At 43.8% G+C, this 17,048-nt stretch overlaps 1 protein-coding gene across 1 annotated transcript in view; it reads right to left on the reverse strand.

Moving 5' to 3' along the window:
* The window catches only part of map3k9 (mitogen-activated protein kinase kinase kinase 9), a 30,622-nt gene extending 15,014 nt beyond the window's left edge, over window positions 1-15,608 (reverse strand). Inside the window, exons 1-6 of the mRNA XM_034110824.1 lie at window positions 14,971-15,608; window positions 11,470-11,883; window positions 5,617-5,797; window positions 4,107-4,255; window positions 2,844-3,019; window positions 1,291-1,531 (exon numbers count right to left, since the gene is read on the reverse strand). Of these exons, the coding sequence (XP_033966715.1) occupies window positions 1,291-1,531; window positions 2,844-3,019; window positions 4,107-4,255; window positions 5,617-5,797; window positions 11,470-11,883; window positions 14,971-15,349 (1,540 nt within the window). The 5' untranslated portion in view covers window positions 15,350-15,608. The remainder of the gene's footprint in view (window positions 1-1,290; window positions 1,532-2,843; window positions 3,020-4,106; window positions 4,256-5,616; window positions 5,798-11,469; window positions 11,884-14,970) is intronic.
* Between the last annotated feature and the right edge of the window lie 1,440 nt (window positions 15,609-17,048).

Below are 17,048 nucleotides of genomic sequence, written 5' to 3' on the forward strand. Positions count from 1 at the left end.
AAACTGGGTTTTCTTTGGAAGTTTTTCCTTGTACGATGTGAGGGTCTAAGGACAGAGGGTGTCGTATTGTCATACTGATATTCTGTACACACTGTGAAGACCACTGAGACAAATGTAACATTTGTGATATTGGGCTATATAAATAAACATTGATTGATTGATTGAAGCTACAAAATATAATACCTTGGAAAATGCCCTTTAATACTTTTTAATAGCCTTCATTTTCGCTAAATTGATTGATCAACTTTTAATACTTTTTAAGACCCCGCGGACCCCCTGGATAAGTCAACATTTAACTTTGTAATAATCAACATTTTTAAATAGAAATTATAACATTTAGAGAGCAAAATGTTCCCTTTAAAGGTCCCATGACCATTTCCACTGATCATAATTCCTTGTTGAGTCTACTAGAATAGATTTATACTGTGCAATGTTCTAAACTCACATTGGTTTCTCACAGCATCTCTGTAACTACGTGTATTCACTCTCTCCACTAAACGGCTCGTTGCAGCTCTTGCCCCCCCCCTCCCTGTGAGCCCAGTGTGCTCCGATTGGTCGGGACCAGTCGGGACGTTGTGAATCGCGCTGAGCTCCGTGGAGGTGTGATTTCCCTGTTTAGCGATACACAGCGAAACACAGCCAAACTCACCCTGAGCACACACAAAGTCACAGCCGAAGTAGAAACAATAAGTGTGGCTTGATATTGAGTAAGAAAAAGTTTGATACACGCAGTGAGAATGGCTCTGCAGAGAGGATTTCGCCGCGATCCCAACTGTCTGTTATCAGCCTGCAGCCAGGGAGGAGAGATCAGCAGAGCTGCCTGCACTGAGTGTGTGAGGAAGTCCGTGGATTGGTCAATTTGGACCAATCAGCGGGGGCTTAACGTAACGGCTCCACGGACGTAACGTAACGGCTCCACGGATTGGTCCATTTCGTTCCGGGTACGGATGACATCATGATGTCCCCGGAAGAATCAAATGGACAGTGACGTATCTCCAACGAGGCGTTTTGGGAGGTATTTTCTGTGTTAGAGCTTTACTCGCTACAGGGTGCACTTTGAGGGTTTTGACTCTGCAGACCGTTCACATGCAGAAACACCTTCATAACAACAAGGGGACGGGCAATAACCGGAAAAGCATGACATGGGACCTTTAAGTCAGAGATATGAGCTTTAAGTCTAAAGGTATGAATCCAACAAAGTCGCCCACACACAAACAACATCACAATACCAAATCTGGACTAAATGTAATAACATGCACACCCCCTGGTTACAGTTGTTGTCCCCATTACCTGAGGGCAGGCTGATGCGGTTCCCGTCCTTCAGCTTCAGCCGGTTGCGTCTGAACTTCCCCTGCCGGCTCTCCACGTGAGGCTTCTCCTGGTACAGCTGGTGGATGATGATGTTCAGCTCCCGCTCCAGGATGTGGATCTCCCGCTCCGCCAGCTCCTGCTCGCGCCTCCTCAGCTCCTCCTGCTGGTTCTTCTGCTGCAGCGCCGCCTGCGTCAGCTCCTCCTCCCACGACCGCAGCTCCTGAGATAACAGACAGTGTTGGGAAGATACTGAATGTCCTCTTCCAGCATGAGAGTAGCATGCTAACAAAGGTATCCCAGCTGTAGCTGTGAACAAGACAGGATGTGTGGTTACCTAGAAGAGCATCAGGACTGCTTGAGGCAGATGATAGCTATGTGATGAACATGATGATTCAGTCTCTATGGAGAGAGACATCAAGCATGCTCATTTCTGACGTGGAGCTAATCTGAAGTAAACATTGAAGACTGCTTTCTATTCCTCCATCTTGTGACTGTGTGACTCCCTCTCTTGATATCAGCATGTGAAGGACACTGCTCAGGAACTAGTTGATGCTCTGTATGTGATGACTCCTTCCCTTCAGAGAGGATCCCAGATACATGGATCCTGAGGCTGAAGCTCAAGCCGGGGACCAGGGAGTATTAACATTTTAAGTATTCAGAAAAAGTCAGAATTTTGAGATTTTGAGAATTTTTAGGAAAAGTAAGAATTTTCAGATATTGAGAAAAAGTAATAATTTTGCGATTTGGAGGAAAAAGTCATAATTTTGAGAGAAAGTAAGAATTTTTAGACACATTTTGAGATTTTGAGAAAAAGGTCAGTATTTAGTTCATGACAGGAGGTATGATAACCTACAACAACCGGTATTCCTCCATCTTGTGACTGTGTGACTCCCTCTCTTGGATATCAGCATGTGAAGGACACTTGATGCTCTGTATGTGATGACTCCTTCCTTTCTGGAGAGGATCCCAGATACATGGATCCTGAGACTGAAGCTCAAGCCGGTGACGAGTGAGATTTTTCGAGTGAACCTGTAAAGCAGTGGTTCCCAACCTTTTTTGTCTCGTGTACCCCTTGAGCTGGTCGCCATTTTAAAGTACCCCCTCACTCATCTGTGATAATTTGCCTATATTTTTTTCCGTGAATTAAACCCTTTGTTATTGTGTGTAACCCAACTGCTCCTAAATGAAAGTCACTTGTATAACTCGCATTCAATACAAATACATTTAAACTTGAAATGTACACTTGTCGTCAGGTAAAACAATTATGTTAAGACCATAGACTCACTACTTATTTAGGACCCCTCCCCTCTGAACAGTCGCTTTTATCCGTCATATTTGAAAAGAAACATTGTTATTTTCTGTATTCATGTAAGACAAAAGTTCTGTATTTATTTGTCGATGACTTGCGCTATTTTTAGAACGCACCCAGCGGGCGACCCGGCGCCTGCGATCTCCTTTTTGATTGATTGATCTCCCGGCCTCCTGATACAAAGATAATCTCATGTGTCCGTCAATAAACTGGGCCTCCGTACCTTCTCCTTGGTCCTCAGCTCGTCGAACATCTCCTGGATCTCCAGCTTCCAGTCGTCCTGCAGGGAGTGGAACGACTCCGCCGGCATCTCGAAGAATCCAGACTCCTCGATGGCCGTCAGCTGGTCCAGGATCAGTGTGAAGTGAGGCCGGCAGTGAGGGTCCGGACTCCAGCACTCTGTGGAACAACAGGGGGATGAGCACTGTTCCTACTGCAGTGTAATACTTTCCGTTGTGTCAAATATTTGTATTGAGAAGAAGCATACAAGTGTAAGCAATAGTACAGACTTCTTTGCGTGTGGAAATCAAACAGAACAACCAACAAGAAATAATAAAGAAAAAACATAGCATGACAGGAATACCATACTCAATGACATACATAGTCATAGGTGGACAGAACATACAAAATAGATAATACAAATAAATAAATAAACTTAAAGGGTGCGTGTAATACTTTTCTATACCATTTGTAATGGTAAATGTTAAATTGTATGTTTCTGGCACATGCGCTGACACCTGTTTTTGCCTCCTTTCTATGGCTTCTCTCAATGAAAAGGTTTTTATTTAGGTTTTTGAATTAAGCTTTTCATCCTAAAACGAAATATTCAAATTCAAAATGAGTGATAAGTGCCCACATATTTTTTTATAGGCTATCAATATTGACCTTTGGAATTTAAAATGCTATGCAGTTATTGGAAATGTTTGGATCACACCGGTCTGACGCAACGCCACACAGCTACAACTGAAACCTAATTCTCCTGATAGTATAGCACTAATAATATGAGTGTAGCCCCATCTTTATCCGTGCCCAAAGCACACGCAAGAGACATGCAAATCAAGCATTTATATGTTACATTTTATATGTTAAAATGTTATGTGGATACATTGTTTTGCAATAATATAAATAATATAATAGATAGATGAACTCAGACGATTGCTAACAAACATCAGGTAGGATTTTCTGTGGAATGGCAAGATGGGTGGGAAGGGGGAGGGACGGGGTGGCATGGGATTCCCTATATTCTTTCTTTGTCTTTTCTTTTTCTTTTTGTATTGTCTATATCATTTGTATCTGTGTATATAAGTCCCTTTGTGAGGGCAAAAAAAAAAAAAAAAAAAAGTTGGCCAAAAAAAAAAATGATAGTTAAAATGTCCGCATTATGAGTAAAGTTTTAAAGTTCCAAACTATTCTGCACAACCTGTATTATATCCGTCTAATTAGGAGGATGACTGTCTTTGAGCAGGAAGTAAAGGAGTTATCTTACCCTCCATCAGTCGCGCAAAAGGCTCCGGACAGGTCAGGGGAACGGGCAGAGCCAGCTTGTTCATGGCGACTCCGTACGCCACCGCCAGACCATCGATCCCCCGGAAAGGAACTTCTCCCGTCAGCAGCTCCCACAACAACACGCCGTAACTGCATCGTAAGAAAATAAACACAAATACACAAATAGGTGGTGAATACATCAGAGAATAAGCATTAATACACAACACAAAATGTGCTCCCTGTTGGTTTTTAAACTGCAGTGTCCTCCTAAGTTTAGAGCACATGTGTCAAACTCGAGGCCCGGGGGCCAAATCAGGCCCGTGGTGGATTTAATTTCGGCCCGCAGGATAATTTCTAATTACTATCAGATCTGGCCCGCCGGTATATTGCACGCACGCCTTCACTCCATCCTGAGGGTTTCCTCCGCTCAGAGCCTGAGCCCAAACATTGATGACCTGCACCCGAGACGAGATGCCAAGTATCTGCTTGAACTAGCACACTGAGTTCAATGGATGTTTCCTTCTGCACTTTCTCTCACGACAGCAGGGCATGTTTGTTTTGTTCTTTGAGGGAAATAGTTTTGTTGAAACTGTTGTTGGCCTGAGGGGAAATGTACTCATAAGAAATGACTCTGGAGAAGCTGCAGATAGAGCCATGAGAAATGAATGCAACTGATTATTTAATATTTAATGTTGTTTTTATTGGCAATAATTTAAGCTTTGTTAGTTCCAGGTTTAATATGTGGAATAAGTTCATTTCAATAAGTTCTGCAATAAACATTGAACCAGTCCGGCCCTCCACTAGTAACGATTTTTGTTCCGACTGTGTATTTGAGTTTGACACCCGTGCTTTAGAGGCGTGGTGTAAACATCTTAAAAAGGCATGAAAACTGGTTCTGGAGATAACAGTGGGTTTGAATAAATGTCAGAGGGAGTAAATGGCATCTGTAAATGCAAAGTAAATCCCAAAAGGAGACAGAACAGGTTGAAAAAAGATGCAGACAGACCAAGTGAGTATATGTGTAACGCAGGAATAAGTATTGGAATAAGAAAGTTATAGATTTCTTTTATTTATCAAATGGGTGAGAGGCAGAGGAGGGACCATGACTTTTGGGAGACTCAAATAAGGGTACTTTTTTTTCACTGCCACACAAATACATTTACTGTAATGTGCATATTTTTCTGTGTACTAATATAGTTTCTTATCCCTGTAAACTTTACCAAAGCGTTTCCAAAAGTAAATCTTTTAAATAACATACGAAGAGAGTGATCTTTCCAGCTGCACGAGCACATAATGTATTTTTATATAGTATTTATAGCTACATGTACTCTCGAGCTGCTTCGAGTCTAGTATCCATCTCATAACGCGTCTCTTCCCCCGTGCTAGTCTCCGTCTTATCAATAAATCATGTGCGGAGAACTGATTTTGTTCTCGTGCACAGAGATTAAACTGCTTCCTGTTTGGCTCTTCCAGTCTCCTCCTCCTCCTCCTCCTCCACCTCCTCTGCCCACCTCCACACGTCGCTGCCCTTGGAGAAGGTGGAGGAGCGGATGACCTCGGGGGCCATCCAGGCGTAGGTGCCGGCGGCGCTCATCTTGGTGGTGCGGTGCCACTCCCGAGCCAAACCGAAGTCCGTGATCTTCAGGGTCTTGTTGCTCAGATCCTCCATCTCCACCCTCTCCAGGATCAGGACTGGAGAGGAGGGGGAGGAGGTGGAGGAGGGGGTGATGGAGGGATTCGGTTGGAGGTTATGAGGGGGGGGGGGGGGATATGTGCAGATTTTCAGGTGGGTTTTAGGGAGACCATCGCAAGGATTGTGATGCAGCAGGAGGAGGAGGAGGATAAAACCAGACGAATCAAACAATGCATGTGAAAAACAATAAAGTGTGGATGCAGAAAACAGGGTGGGGTTGGTGGGAGGCGATGATGAAAGGATGGGAAGATAAAAGCAGAGAAGAAGAGAAACAGTGAGGAAACAGAGACAACAGATTTGTACAACAGGCAGTGGTGGAAGATGTACTCAGATTTTAAGTAAAAGTACAGATACTACTAGTGTCTCTACTTGAAAGAGTCCTCTCCTGCTGATGTTCAGGTGTATATCAGTATGTAGTGTCTCTACTTTAAAGAGTCCTCTCCTGCTGATGTTCAGGTGAATATCAGTATGTAGTGTCTCTACTTTAAAGAGTCCTCTCCTGCTGATGTTCAGGTGTATATCAGTATGTAGTGTCTCTACTTTAAAGAGTCCTCTCCTGCTGATGTTCAGGTGTCTATCAGTATGTAGTGTCTCTACTTTAAAGAGTCCTCTTTTCACCCTCTGTCTGAAACCAGAGCCCAATCTGCTCTGATTGGTTAGCTGGCCGGCTCTGTTGTGATTGGTCAACCGCTTAGAGATGGGACATTGTAGCCTCTCACGTACAATATGTTGGAGCACTAGCCAAGCCAATAGAAGTGCTTCATTGTGACGTCACTATGTTCCAGAAGTAAACAAAGGAGTCCAATAGAGGGATAATAATAATAATAATAATAATAATAATAATAATAATAATAATAATAATAGGGAGTCTTTAAAGTACCTCAACATGTTACAATACTTGAGTTAATGTACTTCACTCCACCATGGACAACAAGACATCAAGACATCCCAAAGAAACACAGGAACTGACGCTGAACGACAGAAATAACCCGCTAAGAAGCAACCATTCGCTCTAAAAAAACCTCCACCGTGCTCCACCTAACCACAGCACCTAACCTCCGCTGCAGAGGAGGGAGTGTCTGCAGGCTGCGGTGAACATCAAGCGCTCCTTCATCTGCTGCAGACACTCTGTCCAAAGAAGCTAAGACATGTGGTCAGAGGACAGCCTGCTCCTGAGCAGCAACACGAGACAAACACAGCTGATTCCCCCTGAGGATGTGAGGGGGGGGGTAATCTGTGCACTCGAGAAGCAGCTGTTAAAGTGGCATGTTGTGTGAGAGACAGCACAGGAAGGAACAAACAATAACAAGCCAGGGTTTACAACAGTCATTAGGCCTGCTTATTACCACCTGAAGAATATATCAAGGATTAAAAACTAATGTCGCAACAGGACTTAGAAAAACATGTCCATGCTTTTATCTTCAGTTGCCTCGACTACTGCAACAGTGTCTTCACAGGGCTCACTAAAACATCTATCAGAAAGCTGCAGCTGATCCAGAACGCTGCAGCTCGAGTCCTCACTGACACTAGAAGAGTGGATCACATCAGTCCGGTTCTGAAGTCTTGACACTGGCTTCCAGTCTGCTGAAGAATTGATTTTAAAATACTACTGCTAGTTTTTAAAATCACTAAATGGCTTAGGACCGAGGCATATAGACGACCTCCTCCATCACTATGAAGCATCCAGGAGTCTCAGGTCTGCTCCGAGAATAACCACTCAACATGGAAAAGCAGCTTTTAGTTATTATGCCCCAACAATCTGGAACAAACTGCCTAAATCGTGCACGTCTGCCGAAACACTTCCTATTTTTAAATCCCGACTAAAAACACATCTATTTGCCGCTGCGTTTCATTGAGCTGCTCATGCTCACACTACAGCAGGGGTTCTCAACGTTTTGATGAGTGAGGGCCAATTGAGGTACCCAATATTGGATTGAGGGCCGCCCAAGAAAAAACGGAACACAAAATAATTCCAAAACAAATCCTTTCTTTATTGTACTAACCAATTACCGCAACTCGCGAGATGCCTAGTTGCCATGCAACCAGTAGTCTAGCAAACTTTCCACAAGCTGTCATTCATAATTTAGGAATGACAACCCAGGGGGCGCAGTTTTACCATTCTTAAATTCCATTCTAATTCTTACTAGATACAACCATGGAGGATTAAAATATAACGCATGCATTTCAGCGTGTCACGTTAACTATCGCGGGCCGCCAGAAACATTTCCGAGGGCCGCCATTGGCCCGCGGGCCGCACTTTGAGAACCCCTGCACTACAGTATGCCTTTTAGTCATGTATTCTGTACCTGCTGTGTTTATTTATTTTATTTCATTATCTTTGCTTTTTATGCCTGTTTTTAAATGCCATTTAATAATGTATTTATGCTGTATCTGTTGTTAAATGTCTTTTGTTTTTATTTTGTAAAGCACTTTGAATCGCCACGTGCTGAAAAGTGCTATATAAATAAAATGGCTTTGCCTTCCTGCAATTTGAATATTGCACTAGTCTTTATTTGGGAATTCAATTAAATGGTGATTATTTGTGCAGCACTTAAAAAGGGCCCTGATCTGTTTTGGGGGTTTTCCCTTTCCTCCAGAGAAGAGCTTTCTGAACACTGAAGCATGGAGACATGTCCCAGTAGAGACACTAAATACTAATATGAACATCAGCAGAATACGTCTTCTTTAAGGAAATACAGTTGCAGAGATGAAAGAAAGCAATCTCGTGTCTTTTGTTAGAGACCGCACGTCATAATAGCCACTCCATCACCACAGCGATGATTCACAGGGTGGAGCCACTTCTGAAATCACTCATTCAACTTTAGACTTTCTCCACGATGTGCTTTGAACACCACTTCCAACGAGTTGACAATTTAAATTTAAATGATACTTGAAATAACTTTGAGGTACGGCCTCCTGTCTGTCCAACATTTACACGACAGCTTGATATCATTTTCCATATTCTAAAATGATCGCCTGCAGAATTAAAGAAAGCTTTAAAAAAAGGCTTGATTTAATCTCTGCTTGTTATTCTTACGTTGAAAACTCCCGATTATAGCTAATCATTTTTATATTATTCAGTTTTTACCCTACCATTGTCCCCCCCTGAAATTCAAGGTTTTTATTTTTTTATATATAGCGCAAAATCGCAACTGAAGTAATCTATCTATGGTCACTCTTTGCATTGAACATGTGCTCTTTTATTAAATAAACTAAAGGCTTATGTTATTTACAGTTGCAAGAAAAAGTATGTGAACCCTTTGGATTCTCCACACATAGCGTTGTGTGTTCCTTCCAAACAACTCAGCTTTGGTTTCATCTGTCCACAGAACATGTTGCCAGTAGTGCTGTGGAACATCCAGGTGCTCTTTTGCAAACTTCAAACGTGCAGCAATGTTTCTTCTGGACAGCAGTGGCTTCCTCCGTGGTGTCCTCCCATGAACTCCATTCTTGTTCAGTGTTTTACGTGTCGTAGATTCGTCAACAGAGATGTTAGCATGTGCCAGAGAGTTCTTTAAGTCTCTCGCTGACACTCGAGGACTCTTCTTCACCTCATTGAGCATTCTGCGCTGTGCTCTTGCAGTCATCTTTACAGGACGGCCACTCCGAGGGAGAGTAGCAACAGCGCTGAACTTTCTCCATGTATAGACAACTTGTCTTGGACTGATGAGCATCAAGGCTTTGAGATACTTTTGTAACCCTTTCCAGATTTATGCAAGTCAACAGTTCTTAATCGTAGGTCTTCTGAGAGCTCTTCTGAGCGAGGCATGGCTCACATCTGGCAATGCTTCTTAAGAATAGCAAATTCAAAACTGGTGTGTATTTTTGATAGGGCAGGGCAGCTTTAACCAACACCTCCAATCTCGCCTCATTGACTGGACTCCAGGTTGGCTGACTCCTGACTCCAAGTAGCTCTTGAAGAAGTCTTTAGCCTAGGCCCTAGGGCAGGGGGGTCAAACTCAATTTCATTGTGGGCCACATCAGCATTATGGTTGCACTCAAAGGGCCGGTTGTAACTTTAAGACTATATAAACATACGTATATAAATATGTAATATATATACAATAATGTATTATATTACTTTATTGCCTCTGCATTGGATTATTATCGGATAGGGTAAACACTTCAGAAATAACTACGACTGAAAGAAGAAGCCTAGGGCAAATAAGTGCATGTCTCTTCAGTGAGAATGTCACAAAATTATTTTAAAAGAAAAGCCAAATGCTGAGATAAGTGACATTTAAATAAAAAAAGTAAAAAAAAAAAAAAATCTAATGTAAGATGCATTGTGGGACATGTAGTTTTTGGACATGGTGCATCTGTAAATCGGCCTGTAACCGTATAATAAACATATTACATTCTTTCAGAGCTCTTGCGGGGCCACATGAAATGAAGTCGCGGGCCGGATTTGGCCCCCGGGCCTTGAGTTTGACACCCCTACCCTAGGGGGTTCACCCAGCACTGTGAATGTTTACATGGTGTGTTCAATAAAAACATGAAAACATATCATTGTTTGTGTGGTATTAGTTTAAGCAGACTGTGTTTGTCTGTTGTTGTGACTCAGATGAAGATCAGAACACATTTTATGACCAATTTATGAAGAAATCCAGGTCATTCCAAAGGGTTCACATACTTTTTCTTGCAACGGTATGTGCATGTTTCAGTGTCCTGCATCGCTTTGCACATTCACATTCTCTCCTCCGCTCCGACACCAGTCAGAGACAAGAGCGGAGGAAAGGAGGAGAACAACAAAGTGAAAGAAGTACAACAAATCTGCATTATAGCCCAGAGCTCTGCTGTTGGTCATGTAAGTCCTGGGCGTAATTTCCACATGTTCAAAATCCCGTTTGTGTCCCCCCCATTTTGAAATTTGTTTATTATTATTTTTTAACCTCAAGCCGACCACGAACGTAGCGTGCACATTCTAAAAATAGCTCACTGGTGATGAGCAGGTTTTGTACCCCGCACGGCTCGCCATCATCGGCACCCCCCCCCCCAAAGCAGTAAACATAGGGGAAACACTGTTATTGCATTACTTAATGTACTAAAAGTATTCAATTTGTTTTGCATTTTTGTAAATATATAAATGTTTTACTAAGAAATTGGGTCAAATTTAGAATATCTACTTTAATTTCATTCCATTTAATGTAAAAAAAAAAAATCCAGAAAAACTAAAGTTTGACATCATTTTATATAAATCACATAAATTGCCAAGAAGTTTGTATTTACTTCTTAGAGTCTAAACTTCTTCTCATAGCCAAACAAAAAGAAAAGAGAAACTCTGGATTACACACTTGTATGGATTGAAAATAAAAGTGAAAGTGTAAATAGGCTGCACTGTGTTTCCTCTGAGAGTCCTGGACGGCACTGATTTAACATTTGATCGCAGCCAATAGGAAGTGAAGCGTCTGCGCTGATCACCAGAGAACCGACCAATGAGAGGCCAGCAGCTGCCCGTGTGCCGTCTGAGCGTCCAATAGGAAGGAGGCCGTGTCAGAGCGCGGGGTAAATCCTCAGTAATGGGTTGGGGGGGGTGGTATACTATATTCAAAAGTAATGAAGCCCGACAGACAAAATAACAATAACAAATGTGGCAGTTTGAGAAGTTTGGTCAGCAGCAGGGATAACATGATGCAGATGTTTCTGAACGTGGTGCAGAATGATTTCTTACTGTTGCTGGATTTGAGGTCCCGGTGGATGATGGGCACGATGGCCTGGCTGTGCAGGTAGAGGATGCCGCGGGCGATCTGCACCGCCCAGTCCACCAGGGTGCAGGGCGGGATGCGTTTCCCAGCCAAGGCGCGGTTGAGGGGCCCCCCCCGGGCGAGCTCCATCACCAGACACAGGTTGGGCTCCAGCAGACAGACCCCCAGCAGCCCCATGATGTTGGGGTGGTTCAGCATGGCGAACAGCTTGGCCTCCTGCCGGACGCTCTCCAGGGTCTGATCCGGGTCCTCGTCAGGGTCCCGCCGCGCCGCCTTCACTGCGACCTCCGACCCCTGCCATACCGCCCGGTACACCTTCCCAAAGCCCCCGACCCCAATGATCTCCTCCAGGGTCAGCTCCGAGAAATCTATCTCCAGCACTGAGGAGGGAGGAGGAGAGGAAAAGGATGAGATTTAGAGAGGCTGGCCCAACATGAGTTTAGTATTTTGTTGTTTTTAAATCTTATATATCTACATTTTTATTAATATTTTAGTAGACTTTTATACTTTCTTAACTAACTGCATTGTTACGACCAATAATACAAACACACAACTTTGCAAGAAGCTCAAAACACAACGGAAACCAAGGGACACTAAAAAGTGACGCACACAGCTGGGAGACCAGGGGACACTAAAGAGTGACGCACACAGCTGGGAGACCAGGGGACACTAAAGAGTGACGCACACAGCTGGGAGACCAGGGGACACTAAAAGTGACGCACACAGCTGGGAGACCAGGGGACACTAAAGAGTGATGCACACAGCTGGGAGACCAGGGGACACTAAAGAGTGACACACACAGCTGGGAGATCAGGGGACACTAAAGAGTGACGCACACAGCTGGGAGACCAGGGGACACTAAAGAGTGACGCACACAGCTGGGAGACCAGGGGACACTAAAGAGTGACGCACACAGCTGGGAGACCAGGGGACACTAAAAAGTGACGCACACAGCTGGGAGACCAGGGGACACTAAAGAGTGATGCACACAGCTGGGAGACCAGGGGACACTAAAGAGTGACACACACAGCTGGGAGATCAGGGGACACTAAAGAGTGACGCACACAGCTGGGAGACCAGGGGACACTAAAGAGTGACGCACACAGCTGGGAGATCAGGGGACACTAAAGAGTGACGCACACAGCTGGGAGACCAGGGGACACTAAAGAGTGACGCACACAGCTGGGAGACCAGGGGACACTAAAGAGTGACGCACACAGCTGGGAGACCAGGGGACACTAAAGAGTGACGCACACAGGTGGGAGACCAGGGGACACTAAAGAGTGACGCACACAGCTGGGAGACCAGGGGACACTAAAGAGTGACGCACACAGCTGGGAGACCAGGGGACACTAAAGAGTGACGCACACAGGTGGGAGACCAGGGGACACTAAAGAGTGACGCACACAGCTGGGAGACCAGGGGACACTAAAGAGTGACGCACACAGCTGGGAGACCAGGGGACACTAAAGAGTGACGCACACAGCTGGGAGACCAGGGGACACTAAAGAGTGACGCACACAGCTGGGAGACCAGGGGACACTAAAGAGTGACGCACACAGCTGGGAGACCAGGGGACACTAAAGAGTGACGCACACAGCTGGGACCGCAGCGCTGGTGACATTCAGGATTATAAAGCTGGACAACTGTCTCTTGTTGGAAATGTACCTAAAATGTTTTATCGGCTTATTTTAATAATGCGATCACATGACTCCTGATGTTACTACTGCAGATCTGCTGTAAGCTAGCTAGCTAACGAAGCTAACCTAGTAATTTCAGATATAATGACACACACTTACAGTTATGAGACAGAATAACTCTGCAACAGAGACAGTTGTCCCGCGTTATAATCCCCTGATCTCCGTTGTGTTTTGAGCTTCTTGCAGCGTTTGGTTTATGCAGCTTTTAGTTGATTTGTGCGCAGGTTTGTGAAGATGTGTCTTCATCGGCATGTGTTTTGGCTTTTGGCACACTTTACTTAATTTGCATCATTTCTGAAACGGCAGCGTGTGTCAACTGATGAAAGTGTTTTTTTTAACGTTACGGCTCCATTTGTAATGATATAACATTTAAAACAATCACAACAAAGTGCTTTTGCCACACCGACATGAAATACTTGTTTGTATGCACCTATAACCTTATGTACTTTATGCACTAGCACCTACATAGGACTAGCACTTGTTCAAAGATATGTAGAAAAATCGTATTAAAAAAAAATCATCATATCTGTTTGTATTTTTTTAACCAATTATAATGTTAATGTAATATATACAGTGTTTCACTCGTATTGCTGCTCACATGACATTTCCCATGGGATCAATACATATTTATCTCATCTCTAAATCTCTTGACACAACATTAACATTTTTTGCAGACATCCTTCCAAGGACACGAAGGGTTAAAGTCAGCCAGCCCGTCATCAGCTGGTAATAATTCACCGTTTGCTCTTAAAGGACGTTAAAACCAGGTCACTGAGTGGAAGCATGCTTTCACTGAGCCATGCACCCTGATGCCCCAAATACAGGAAGTGATGAAACGAGCATCTGTCCACAAATGTGACTAATGTTGGAGGAAGAAATGATGATGACCCTTTCCTGTGAGAGTTGACCAGCAGCCTTTGTGTCTGCTCATTCTCTGCTCGCAGCCTCCTCAGCAGACTGACCTTGATGAATATTTCAGGTGGATGGTGTGAAAGTAGGCCAGCTGCTGCTGAGGAGATGAAAGCTAACAAAGACAGCTGCCCTCCACCCAAACAAGCAGCGCTGATGTGGGTTGTGCTGCCTTCAAATACAAGATTTATTATCATGTCTTTGCTTTTATTAGATTTGGGTTGTTGCAGCTGCAGAGGATCCTTTAAATGTTCTGCTTACTGTCTCCATCTGAGGCTGCACATTTAGCTCCACTAGACATGTATTTAGCTTTATGTTGTTGCACCGGCCACCGCGCATATCAAGATAATGCATTGGCCACAAAGCTATTTCCATGAACATAATATCTGATGATAATACTGCAGGCAAGGGAGCAGCATGTCCAGTTCTCTTCTCTTTCTGCTGAGGATGCAGCACAGGGTGCATTGTAATCTGAGGCGCGGTGCCTGTGTGTGTGTGTGTGTGTGTGTGTGTGTGTGTGTGTGTGTGTGTGTGGGTGTGTGTGTGTGTGACAGGCAGAGGGATGAATAATGGTGCTGAGGCTGTGAGGATGTTTGTAGGCCAACAGGAGCTCACTGCGCCGTGACACAGCACTCTCTCTCGCACACGCACACACACACCACACACAACACACACACACACACACACACACACCACACACACACACACACACACACACACACACACACACACACACACACACACACACACACACACACACACACCACAACACACACACACACACACACCACACACACACACACACACACACACACACTTTAGTGATGTAGCATTAGCATGGAGCACAATAGGACTCACGGTGCAGGGGGGGCACCGGGTACTGCTGCTGCTCCCTGGTGTCCCGGATGTCTCCGTGGCTCACATAGTTGGAGGGGAAGATGCCGACCCGGTCCAGGATCATGCCGGTCCACCAGCCCTCATCCCCGGACACCAGCGAGTCCTTGGACAGCACCTCCACCAGGTCGCCCCTCCGCAGGCTGAGCTCGTCCTCCGCAGCGGCTTCATAGTCGAACACGGCCCTCCAGAATCCCGGTGCCGCGTCCGGTACCGCGTCCGGCACCGCGTCCGGCACCGCGCCGCCTCCATCCTCCGGCCAGCGGAACACATCCTCTTCCGCTGAGGAGACACACACCCTGGGACTCAAACTGGTGTCCAAAGCGGGTTTGAAATCATCCATGGACGCGATCCATAGGGGCGACCTGGATCACTGCATCCACCTGACGCGGCTGGAGGCTCTGCACACACACATACTCTCTCTCACACACACAGCTAAGTAGCGGCTAATCCTGCACACAAACACTGCAGGAGACTCGGTGCGCCATTCTGCAGCATCGTGTGTGTCTGTCAGTGCTGCTTCACACACACTCAGCTGCAGGTTGATGCTTCTTACACACGCACGCACACGCACACACACACACTCGGCTGCAGGTTGGTTCCTCTCAGTGCTCCATCCTTCCCCCAGTCATGGCTGAAACTCGTCTTTATTGTAAGCCAATTGTGCAAACGTGCGAATCATCCTCGGCTTCCTATTGGTGCAGATACACGTCAGTAACGCTTTAAGCCCCGCCCCTGTCTCAGCTGCTCCACGCCAGTTAAACACACACACATTTATTGCACACGCACTTACTTACACGCACACACACAGAAAGGAAGCGTTTTTTCTTCAAATACTCTCCTTTATTTAGGTATTGACCCCCCCTTAGAAATAATAACCAAAATAAATTGCAAAACAAATCGTAAAATCCATGCACAATTCCCTGAAATAAAAACAGAAACCCATAGCAAGGAGTAAAAAACAGTCCATTTAACAAACAGTCAAACAATTTCAGAGATGAGAAGGTGTGTTCATGTGTGTGTTTGTGTGTAGTGCTATCTGTTAGAAATATTCTGTTAGTTTCAGATATTCTCAATTGTATTTCTGCCTTTAAACTGCAACACCAAAATATATCATAAATATGTTTGACCCAGACTGCACAAACAGTGGAGATGCATTGACAGTGTTTCACGTATAAAACATGTTTTGCAAAAATAATCAATGAACCGAAAAGTGACAAATCCAACCTAAGTCCAGTTCCTGATACATTTCACCTGACCAGCTAACTCAAAAATATCAGATCATTTTTAAAAATACATTTAATTGAAAATAAATAACTTATTAACTCAAAAGAGTGGGTACTTGTTTTTTTTATTTTAGTTAAGATTATAAAATGGTAAACCAATAAGACGTTCTGAAATTTAAATTTAAATCATAAATGACTATATAGTTAGACAAAGCTACACAATATTAAGATACCTGAAAAGGCCTAAATAAATGATAACAAATAAAAACAAGGCGAATCTAAAAATGTTGAATATGTTTGCAGTTTGCAGGCAATTCTATTGTTGCAGATATGCAGTTAAGTGCAAACAAACAGACATGGAGTTAATTGATATGACGATATGAGCTAGAGAAATGTTCCAGGTGTGGATTAAAAGTATCTACAAGCAGAGAAAATGTGTTTTTTTAACGGCAAAAGAATCCCCTCACAAAGGAAATTAGAAGGGAATATTTATTATAAACAGTTTTGATTTTGCTATAAAAACCTGTATTCTTAAAACAAAATCCTCTCTTCCATTAGTCCATTCTGGGACAACACGCTTGTGCTTATTTCTGCATAATATGTAAATAGTGGCTTGAACTGATGCAACACATTTATATTTTCAAAAAATAATTAAACATTGACTTTAATGTTTTGTCAGCAGGTTCAACTTCACTGTATTAGGTTAGTTTAAAGCAGTAATATTACGTTGAGATACTTTCTATTATTTTCAACTAGCCTTATAGAATTAAGTCAAATCTGTTGGCAAAACAATTAATTTACTTAAAGGTGGGGTAG

Source organism: Pseudochaenichthys georgianus, chromosome 22 (assembly GCF_902827115.2).
Source record: "Pseudochaenichthys georgianus chromosome 22, fPseGeo1.2, whole genome shotgun sequence".
NCBI lineage: Eukaryota > Metazoa > Chordata > Actinopteri > Perciformes > Channichthyidae > Pseudochaenichthys > Pseudochaenichthys georgianus.